At 38.3% G+C, this 11,760-nt stretch overlaps 1 protein-coding gene across 1 annotated transcript; it reads left to right on the forward strand.

Moving 5' to 3' along the window:
- On the forward strand, positions 1–7,001 carry LOC118857958 (60S ribosomal protein L7a-like). Its single transcript, XM_036768413.1, has 2 exons — positions 1–806; positions 6,989–7,001. Exons 1-2 carry the CDS (start codon positions 10–12, stop codon positions 6,999–7,001), a joined length of 810 nt encoding a protein of 269 aa, XP_036624308.1. The 5' UTR covers positions 1–9.
- Positions 7,002–11,760: the final 4,759 nt, after the last annotated feature.

An 11,760-nucleotide genomic window follows, 5' to 3' on the forward strand; every position in this document is an offset into this window, starting at 1 on the left:
CCGGCCAAGATGCCAAAAGGGAAGGAGGCCAAGGGGAAGAAGGTGGCTCCGGCCCCTGCTGTAGTAAAGAAGCAGGAGGCCAAGAAAGCAGTCAATCCTTTGTTTGAGAAGTGGCCCAAGAAGTTTGGCATTGGTCAGGACATCCAGCCCAAAAGGGACATTACTCGATTTGTCAAATGGCCTCGGTACATCAGACTGCAGCGTCAAAGGTCTATCCTTTATAAGTGTTTGAAAGTTCCACCAGCAATTAACCAGTTCACCCAGGCTTTGGATCATAAGACAGCTACTGAACTGCTGAAACTGGCTCATAAGTATAGACCCAAGACAAAGCAAGGTAAGAAGCAAAGGCTTCTGGCTCAGGCTGAACAAAAGGCTGCAGGCAAAGGAGATGTCCCCACTAAGAGACCACCTGTCCTGAGAGCAGGTGTTAACACTCTTACTACCCTGGTAGAAAACAAGAAAGCACAGTTGGTAGTGATTGCACATGACATGCATCCCATTGAGCTAGTGGTCTTCCTACCTGCCTTGTGCCAAAAAATTGGGGTTCCTTATTGTATTATCAAAGGTAAAGCCAGACTGGGTCACTTAGTTCACAGAAAGACCTGCATAAGCCTTGCCTTCACACAGGTTAATCCTGAAGATAAGGGAGCCCTGGCTAAGCTGGTAGAAATCATCAAAACCAATTACAATGACAGATATGATGAGATGCGTCGTCACCGGGGTGGCAATGTTCTGGGTCCAAAATCGGTGGCTCGTATTGCCAAGCTGGAAAAGGCAAAAGCTAAGGAACTTGCAACCAAATTTGGGTTAAATGTATATTTGATTTTGATTATAAAAATAAAAATTTAAACAAAAAAGAATACTTTTAAGGCATTTTTTTTATTATTGAACCTCCATATTTTTGTTTCCATTTATAGTGAGGCTGAGATTTGCAGAGTAGTTTACTCTGGGTTCCATCCTGAACTCCACTGGTCTTTGTAACACAGTATTCTGTTGTATCCTTTAGTCTATCCAATCCATTTTCCTTCCTTATTCCTCTTTCTGCAAAGTGCAGAATAGATTTTTGTTACTCAAATTTTTTACCTTGTGTATTTGAAAGTCTGCTAGTTGTTTATAGAACTTGTTTCCCAACTGAATTGTTGAATTTAAACACTCTTAGTCTTGGAGTTTGTAGCCTCCCACCCCCACCCCCACAATTATTTTCCTTTGTTTCATCAAGCTAATCTATGGATTCTTTCAGTTGGCACCTTTTTCCTGTGTTCAGAAGTTCAAGGATGCTATCTTGTACTGTTTCTTGCTTTGTGGTGTTCATGTTTTTTGACTTGTTTTCTTCTGGCATATCTATAGTTCTTAGGTTGACTTTACTCATCCTATCTCCAAAATCAATGTTTTGATTGAATACACTTATTGTTTTATTTTGATGTCATGGTTTTTGATTGAATCTTCCAGATTCTTTCACATCTGTGTATTTGCATTCACAATCAGTTATCTGCTCTTTCCTAACTTTGAAACAAAAGTCACCATCATAGATTGTAGTTTTTCTCTTCTGCCAATCATTTCCATCCTGCACTTTATAAATTCTGCTCTCACAATTCTTATTTCTCATTTAAACCCCTCAGAAACAGTGTTTTGTGGTCTATCATCAAGTCTTAAATCATTTTCTTTTATTTTATAGTATTTGTACTATGGCTGTGTTCATTTACTAGATCATACTTCCTTTTTCTATGGTCTTCCCTGGTGGTTTATCTGCTTCTGAGGGCACATTTCAATTGCAGCAGGCTGACTTCTTTACTTTGGGTTTACTGGCTAGATTTCTTTCTCCAAAAGCAAGCCTTAAACCCACCTCACTCTGGAGATCATAGATTGGACAATAGGTCCCTGCCCTCATTGCAGAGAGTGCTTGTAAATACTAAATAGCAACTTTCTCTTTTGGCCAGGAATCCTGAAGTTCTTCCCCTCCCAGTTTGATTTTTTTTTTGAGTTTTGATTAAAGGGGCCATGCCTTGATTAACTTTTTAAAGAGGTGTATTCACTGAATGGGCATTACCTCACTCACAGTGAGCACCTAAAAAGACCTTATCCTAAAAGGGTAAGGGGCTCCCAATGCATCCTGAGCCATCTCTAGTCATCCTGGTGAATTTCAGGCCACTGGACTTGGATGGCTCTGGAAGAGAAAGTGAGGCTGCTGACCTTGCACAACCCTCCCTCACTCAAATCAAAGTCAAGTGCAAGTCATGTCATCATTTCCCTGATGTCATGGTTCTCTTCAAGAACAAAGGACAAACACAACAATTTGCTTCTGCACAAGTTCTTTGAGTTTTCTTCCCCCCCATAACCTTTTATACTTCCTTATTTTCTTCTATTGCCCATTTCTAATTTCTTTCTTGGTCTATCTCCATCCATGATTTCCTGGGGATTGAATCTCTAAGTGTTTGGCCTTCTGCCACATTGTGTAATTAGTTGGCCATCAGCTTGGGTCTCTGCTCCAGGTGACCTTCATTAGTAAAGAACTGGTGCTACCTAGATCCTGGGCTCTTTTCCTCAGGGTTAGTAAAATGTTATATAATCACTCCTTTCCTCCTATCCCATAGGTGATGTTTTCTCCCATTCACTCAGTTCTCTACTTCCTCATTACAAAGTGCTTCCACACTTGGTAGTTTCCCAGCCTGGGAATAGGTTTGCTATTTGGAATTCGGATGAGGCAGTTGGAAGGGATAGATTGGGATATGGGTTTGAGCTTTATTGAAAGCTAAGACCCATACCATGCTTTTTGCCTTCTGTTTATCTGCTCTCTGTCACAGCACAAAATGCAGCTGCTTCCCTGACTATTGAAACCTCAGATTTCAGCTCTTTGGAACTTGGACCTCAAGGGCACTGGAAAGAGGGAGAAGGAGTCGAAGTATGGGGTTGCAATTTATTTCAAATCCATAGGGTGAGTGTCTAGTACAGGCTTTCTGTCAGTAATCTGGTGAGTGGTGGAGTTTGGGGAGCTGACTTAGAATAAATTAGGCATTCATTAGTGAAGTTTTAACCTTCTTTTGAGTTCCTGGTGTCTTAGACCATAAAGAAAGTTAAAGTTCCTTTATCTTTGGTGCATAATTTCTGTTCTAGAGAGGTTTAAGGGGATATGAAGATGAGAGAAAATGATGAGTTCTCTATCTTGTTGATCACCTGACCAAGAAGTAATCTTAACTATATTTTCCAAGTTCTTATTTTATAATTTTTTTAAAAAAATTATTTATTTATTTGTTTTTTGTTTTCAACAATCACTTCCCTAAGATTTTAAGTTCTAAATATCTCCCCCTCCTTGTGCTCCCCTTCCCCAAGATGATATAGGCTATACATGTACAATCCTAATAAACATGTTTCCACATTAGTCATATTATGAAGAAGAATTAGAACCAAAGGGGGAAAAACTTGAGAAAGAAGAAACAAACAACAAGAGAAAATGGTATACTTTGATCTGCATTCAGACTCCATGTTTCTTTCTCTGTATGTGGATTGCATTTTCCATCCTGAGTCTTTTAGAATTGTCTTAGATCCTTGCATTGATGAGAAGAGGTAAGTTTATTAAAATTGGTCATCATACAATGTTGCTGTTACTGTGTACACTGTGCTCCTGGTTCTGTTCAATTCACTCAGCATCAGTCCATGTTAAGTCTTTCCAGGATTTCGGGCAGAGCAAAGATGGCGGCTGGAAAGCAGGGACTAGCATGAGCTCCCTGCTGAGTCCCTCCAAAAACCTATAAAAAATGGCTCTGAACCAATTCTAGAACTGCAGAACCCACAAAACAGCAGAGGGAAGCAGGGCTCCAGCCCAGGACAGCCTGGATGGTCTCTGGGTGAGGTCTAACCCACATGGAGCTGGGAGAGGAGCAGAGCAGAGCCCAGCGTGGGCGGCGCAGACCAACCAGAACAGGAGCCGGGTGGAGCCCTAGTGCCCTCAATCAGTGAGCTGCAGCAGTTACCTGACTTCTCAACCCACAAACACGAAAGACAACAGAAAAGGTTAGTGGGAAAAGCTGCTGGAGTGGAAGGAGTTCCCAGTTCGGCTACCGCCCCGGGGGCAGCGGAGGTGGAGCAGCTACAGAACTATAGCTGCAGTTGCTTCCAGCCCCAGGCCCACCTGGTGGGAGGAATTAAGTGGCAGATCAGAGCAGGAGTGCAGAGCCTGCTGAAGATCTAAGTCCATTCCGGGTTGGGGGTTCTTGGGGAAGGAGGAGTGCTGATGTGGCAGAGCTGGCGCATCCCCCCAAGCTTTGAACATAGAACTCTTTAGTCTACAAGCAGTCATACTCTGCTGAAAAACTCAGGGGTCAAGTTAGTCGGTTGGGAATATGGCCAGGCAGCGAAAACGCACCCAGATTCAGTCTCAGACTTTGGAATCTTTCTTTGGTGACAAAGAAGACCAAAACATACAGCCAGAAGATGTCAACAAAGTCAAAGAGCCTACACCAGAAGCCTCCAAGAAAAACATGAACTGGTATCAGGCCATGGAAGAGCTCAAAAAGGAGTTGGAAAAGCAAACTAGACAAGTAGAGGAAAAATTTGGAAGAGAAATGAGAAAGACGTGAGAAAACCATGAAAAACAAGTCAATAACTTGCTAAAAGGAGACCCAAAAAAGTACTGAAGAAAACAACACCTTAAAAAATAGACTAACTGAAATGGCAAAAGAGCTCCAAAATGCCAATGAGGAGAAGAATGCCATGAAAGGCAGAATTAGTCAAATGGAAAAAGAGGTCCAAAAAACTACTGAAGAAAATACTACCTTAAAAATTAGATTGGAGCAAGTGAAAGCTAGTGACTTGATGAGAAATCAAGATATTATAAACCAGAACCAAAGGAATGAAAAAATGGAAGACAATGTGAAATATCTCATTGGAAAAACCACTGACCTAGAAAATAGACCCAGGAGAGATAATTTAAAAATTATTGGACTACCTGAAAGCCATGATCAAAAAAAGAGCCTAGATATCATCTTTCAAGAAATTATCAAGGAGAACTGCCCTGATATTCTAGAGCCAGAGGGCAAAATAGAAATTGAAAGAGTCCACCGATTGCTACCTCAAATAGATCCCAAAAAGAAATCTCCTAGGAATATTGTCACCAAATTCCAGAGCTCCCAGATCAAGGAGAAATTACTGAAAGCAGTCAGAAAGAAACAATTTGAGTATTGTGGAAACCCAATCAGAATAACCCAAGATCTGGCAGCTTCTATATTAAGAGATCGAAGGGCTTGGAAAACGACATTCTGGAGGTCAGTGGAGCTAGGATTAAAATCAAGAATCACCTGCCCAGCAAAACTGAGCATCATGCTCCATGGCAAAATATGGATTTTCAATAAAATAGAGGACTTTCGAGCTTTCTCAGTGAAAAGACCAGAGCTGAATAGAAAATTTGACTTTCAAACAAAACAATCAGGAGAAGCATGAAAAGGCAAGCAATAGTTTGTGGGAACACAGTGGGTTGGCCAGGCACAGACCAAAACAAACTATTGATATTCACTCCACAAGTGGTTCAAGAGTAAATGGACTTAGGTTCAAATCCTGTCTCTGATGCTTCTTACCAGTGTGCCCACTTAACCTCATTATCTTCAATTTCTTCACCACTCAAATGAAGTAGTTTGACTTAAACAGCTTTGATGTATCTTTCAGTTTCACTTTTTTGGGATCATAGGGATGATAGCGGACATATGGTCAGGAGAAAGACCAGACTAAGAGAATAGATTTCTTGAGTCATTCCAATTAGATATACAATTTTCATTTTTGTTCTGCTCACTATTCCTTAAGAGTAACTAAGGTGACAGTTGATTGTGTGCCCTAATTACTACGGACTCAATTTTCCCTAGGTAAAACCAAACTCCTCATTTATAGTAATTAAGCTTCAAATGACTTATCTCCCAGAGAGCAACTTTTCATTTGAAATAAGCAATTTCAGTGAGTTGATGGTGTACATGATTTGCACATATTACGTGATGCTTATTATTGGGAATAGACTGGAGAATCCCCCTGCAGATGGTGTCAAAGCCCTAGCAGGTGACATGATAATCACAGCCCTGTTGAGGGATGAGTTCATGTAGTTTGCTTCTATATAATTTGGGCCCAGTTATTGTTCTCCAGATCCAGGCTTTCAGGTACCTCAATAAGACAGGACCCAAGTTCATGTGACCTGAATCCTAGGAGTTCCTTTAAGCCTATTGGATGTCAGTCTTCACCACTATAGCAAGGAGACCACAAGGATTCAGTAAGTGGCTCTTGATTCCTCAGGTTTTGAGATAAGGAAAGGTTAGGCAAGATATCTGTAAGAAGCTCTTTTTTGGTCTCCTCATATTTTATTGCTACCCCTACATGTCTGTGTATAATATATATGTTCTTTTATTTTGTTGTGCTTTTTTGTCTTTCTTCATATTTTCTCAACATAACATATATGTGGGAGTGACTATTAACAATGGGAATATATCATATAAACTCCATTTATGTTTCTTGATATATGTATCTTTTGTTTCTATATAATATATACATAGGTACATGTGGATATATGTATGTTTCTCTGCATGTTCTCTCACATTCTATATGTTTTCTCTTTGTTTCTCCTCATTTGCTACTTTGTTTTTTCTTTTTTATTCTTCTACATATATTTGGCTATACCCTATTTATTTTCTTTTTTCAACATTTTTTCTGTCTCTTTCTCATTCAGGAAATAAAAGAGACATTTTAAAAATTTTCCCCTTTTAACTGTCTCTACCCCTTTAATTATTTATCATGGAGTATTTTATTTCTTTTTTTTCTTTCCTTTTTTTTTACATTTTTCTTTCAGTTTCTTTGACTCCACTCTGTCTTTTTCTCTCACTTCCCTGATGTCCCCACTCCTCCAAGTCATAAATCCACCAAATATTGCCACCACTCTGACCACTTTCTCATCTAACTTGTTTCTCCTTTCTTATATTTATTTCCCCTTTAATAATTATTTTTCTTTTCTCATCGTTAGGTTAATGGACTGATTGTTTGATAACCCCCTTTCCACTGCCCCCCTTCCCTAAAAAACAGTGCTGGCAGTATATGGGATAATCACATTGGTCATTTCTAGTTTTTAATTGTGAGTTTCTCAACTCTGCATGTGAGTTCTTTTCCATTTGACATACCTCCCAAGACCCTTCCTAAAGGAAAAAAAGGTTTTATTTACAATGTGAAAAACTGTGAGTTCCTTTTTTTTAGCATGGGTCAAACTTTGCTTTCTCCTTAGGCAGCATGTATAAAGAGAAAATCAAATGAAAACTGTTTTTTTTTCCATTTAAGAGGTCAGGAAATCAGACCCAGAAAGGGCAGGCAAATGACTAGCTCAGGATTACAGAGACAGTTTTCAAGAGTTATGAAAAGAATCCAAGTTCCTTTACTCTTAGTATAGTTCTCTTATTCAAACTCTTATTTCTAAGAAGTTTAGATTTTTTTAAAGCTAACTAGACAGTTTATAACATCCAACATATTTTAGAAATGTCTTCTTCCATTTCTTCATGCTTCACACAAGGAGAATTGTGTATGAACCAGAAATACAGTGTGCTTTGATTTTTCATTATTTTCCTTTTCCAATTTACCCATCACTTTTTATGCTGCTTTAATGATTGCTTGAAAACGAAGTTGTGAGTCTCAAATTAACTTGTACAGCATCTCTTGGGGAATTTTATAACTGTCAAAAATGTTGCTTTTGATGGAATTCCCCCACCTCCACCCAATATTGTCCATTTCTTCCCTGAAAGGTAATAGTTCATATATTTTTTTTTCTTTCTACAGAAACCTAATACAGGTTGTGTATATTTTCCTTGTTCATTATTGTTTTATCACTCCCTGTACCCCATTATTACCCTTTTTTGTTTTTCCTTTTCCTTTTTCTTGTCATTCTTTATTCTTCATCAATAGTATTCTTAGAGGAGCAAATGCTTTAGCCAATTAATTAAATTTATTAATAGATTTTCACTATGTTACTGATATTGCTGTACTAATCTAAGGAAGCCTTACATAACTCATCAAACAAAAATAACTTGAATCATTAAGAAGTCATGTTTTAGCATTTCTCTCCTCCATTCATCCTACTGCTGCTTTTACTTATGGTTTTTTCCATTATTACTCCCCTTCCTTTCTTTCCTTCTTGACCAATGCATCTTATATTTTCTTCATTCCTTTCCCCTCTTGCCATTGTTAATGCTTCTACATGGCAGTCCTCTATCATTCTCTCCTCTCCTTTCATTCATGAATTGTGATCCTCTCCTTTTATTTTTTCCTTCTTCTTGTTCCCTTTCTTCCATCCTCTCCACTCACAGGAGATGCTTTGTCCATCAGTATATTTTCAAAAAACAAGTTACTTTGTGTTAAATAGGCTAATATTTGTCCCATGGTTTGAAATAGTTTTGTTTTCAGCTTGGCGTATAGGGAGTTTGATTTGGAGCCATAAAGATTTGGGAACAAGTCTTGCTACTGTGACATACTTGCTATGTAACCTTAAATGACTCAACATGCAAACTGACTAAGCAACTCCTTTCAATGCCTTATATATTCTGATTTACAAGTGTAGAAGGGGTTACCTTATTCATGAAATTGGCAGTTTACACCCATCCTTATTATAATGTACTTTGTGGGAAAGATGTAGTTCCTCATCCATACCATGACCACCAGGCCCGTGACCCCTCTATTCTTTCTGAGAGAATCATCCCTTCTCTAGTTACACTATCCTCCCTTTACCACACTAACTCCATGAGGAACCAACTTAATTCTATGCCGTGCTTTTCTCTCGAGTCCCTTGCACCTTTGCTTATCTCTGATATTGCTGTCCCAAGCCTTTATAGTGCATTGCTCCCCAAATCTGCTGCCTTCCTTCCTACAAACACGCTCCTGAAGAAAGCTGTGAAAACCAAACAAAAAAATGGGGAAATTGTATTGATTGGACCCATTATAAATTTGGTCAATAAACTCAACTAGGCCTTCATTGCTGAATGGCAATCCTTTATTCCTCCCTGATTAATTCACTATCTAACTCACCATAGCAGCTCTTCTAAACCTTTTTGTCCTTTTGGATCTCCTTCTGGTGTCCCATTCCTTCTCCTCACAGCAGAGACATTTTTTTCATATTTTATTGAAAAATTTGAAGGCATTACTTCATTCTCTCATCCTAATTTCATATCATTCATATGCTTTCTGCCACTTTTTCATCTTAATTTCACTTAATGAGATGGCCCTTTCCCATCATATCTTCTCTAGCAGATTTCCCCCAATCATTATAGTTTCTCACTTGTGTCTCTCCCTATCCACTGGCTATTTCTTTAATGCCTAAAAACATATCTGTGTCTTCCAAATGCTAAAAAATCCCTTACTCAGTGCATCAAAAGGCTCTCTAACATTCCCTTTTTTTCTAAATGTGTCTTTTTCCCCCCTTTTTTTTAAAATCTCTTTTTACATCACTACAATCTGACTTCTTACTTCATCATCCAATGAAATGTGCTCTTCTCAAAGTAATTAACAATTTCTTAATTGCCAAAATGAATGGTTTTTTTCTCAATCCTTCTTTCTTGACCTCTCTGCGGCCATTGACAATGTTGATCATTTTCTTGATACATTCTCTTCTCTAAGTTTTCAGGAAGCTGGTTCTCTTTTGAACTATGTAATCACCCTTCTTGGTCTTTTTTCTTAGGTCTTCATCCAAGTCATGCCCCCTCACCTTGGACAGTCCATAGGGCTCTGTTTCTGAACCATATTCTCTGTTCCCTCTATATTGTTTCAATTGATTATCTCTTCAGACAACAGTGAGTCAATTAGCATCTGTAAGCTAATGTTTCTCACATCTACTTATCCAACCCTATCTTCTCTCCTGATCTGCAGTCCTCTATCTCTAATTGCTTATTAATGATCTGAAACTGGTTCTTCTATAGACATTAAACTCAAGATTTCCAAAGCTGAAATTATTACTTTTACACAAGACTCACCCCTCTTTGTAATTTCTCACTTACTTTTGGAGCTAACACCATTCTTCTAGGCACCCAGGATGGTCACTTATGTGTCACACTCACTTCCTTGGTCTTACATCCCGTGTGTAATCTGTGGTGAAATCCTTTAGATTTTACCTTCATGACTTCAGTTGCATACATATCTGCTCTTTTCTGTCATTGCCAACTTTTGGGGGTGGGCTTTCATCATCTCATGACTTCACTATTTCAATAGCCTCTCAGTTTCAGCCCATGCTCTACTTAATTGTCAAAATAAACTTTCAAAGTACAGATCTGACCATGTCATCTTCCCCTCCCCTGCTCCATAAAACCTACTGGCTTTCCATCACAAGGACATTTAGTGCTCTTTATAATTTATCTCATTTCTCCTCTCCAAGATTCTTAAAACTTATACTTAACTTCCCCAGGCACTCTCTAGTCCAGTGACATTGGCCCTCTTGGTTTTTCTTGAATAACACATTGAAATTTCCAACTCTGGGCATTATCCGACATATGGCTTGCTTGCACATTGTTTTTAACATATTGTTTCCAATTAGATTCTAAAGTTCTTGAGAGCAAGGACAAGTCTTTGACTTTTTTGTCCCCAAAACTTAGTGCATCATCACACAGTAGGCATTCGAAAAGGTTTATTGACACAGTAACAAAAGTTAACAAGGTGATTTCACATGTTCTATTTTTCCAATGACCACTCGACATAATCAAGAATTTGAGAAATCTGCAAGGAATTAGCATCATTACAGAACTTTTTTTCAAGTGTTAACTGTTAGCATGAAAATCAAATACAAATGTGAGTTGTATGCAAAATACCAATATAGGGAGAAACTTTTTGTAGATTAATAGGATAATACAAATCAGGACAATTCTTTGGTACTGAACTTTTGCAAAACAGTCAGGAAATGATTTAGAATAGCACAGTCACTCTATACATATAATTTAAGTGAAATAAAATGGATTACAATAAATAAAATCTATCTTGTTCTGTCAAATCTGATAAACCCTCGTATTTGATTCAGTGCCACTATAACTTCCTTGCTCAACTTCTTCAGGAGAAAAATAGAATGATACAGATACAGTGAATACCACTTCAAACAAGTTACTGACATTAAATGATTTCAGGAGAGTATGGTGAAAACAAAAATCCAGATTACAGCATTCCACACATAGCAATTAATTATCTGACCACTGTGAAGACCAAAAGGATAGACTATTCAAGATGAGGAGAGCCTCCGGTAGAGAAATAGAGAAACAATCATGAGCAAAGGGAAAGTCTTTTAGAGAGGAAAACCCAATAACATTTTTTCTGTGGTGAGCTCCATGTGTTGTGAAATTTGAAAGCTCTTACTGCAGTGGCCTTTTATATGTGTTTTCATCAAGAAAATCTTTCATCTCATATCAACTCTAAAGTAAGTATTCAGCTCTTATTTGATGAATCCAGGAAGTCCAATGGGTATGGAATGTACTTTCCTGGAAATATAAGAAAAGTAGAACAGTGTATTGTAAAAACCATTTTACTGCTCTTCTGGTGAGAGTTGTCGTTTCACTTCACTGCCCCATACCTTAGATTCCTCAACTACAAAGTGGTAGGATTAGAGTGCATTATCACTTTGGAAATGTCCAGTTCTAGATATATGAGCATATGACTTTTGACATAGGATACCATTGATTCTCAATGTATCACCAGGTGGAAGAAATAGGACATTATTGTAATGTTTGTGGACATCATGCAACTCCATCACTTTAGTGTTCAGATTATCTACTGCTTCCTTTT

Source organism: Trichosurus vulpecula, chromosome 7, assembly GCF_011100635.1.
Source record: "Trichosurus vulpecula isolate mTriVul1 chromosome 7, mTriVul1.pri, whole genome shotgun sequence".
NCBI classification, from domain to species: Eukaryota; Metazoa; Chordata; class Mammalia; order Diprotodontia; family Phalangeridae; genus Trichosurus; species Trichosurus vulpecula.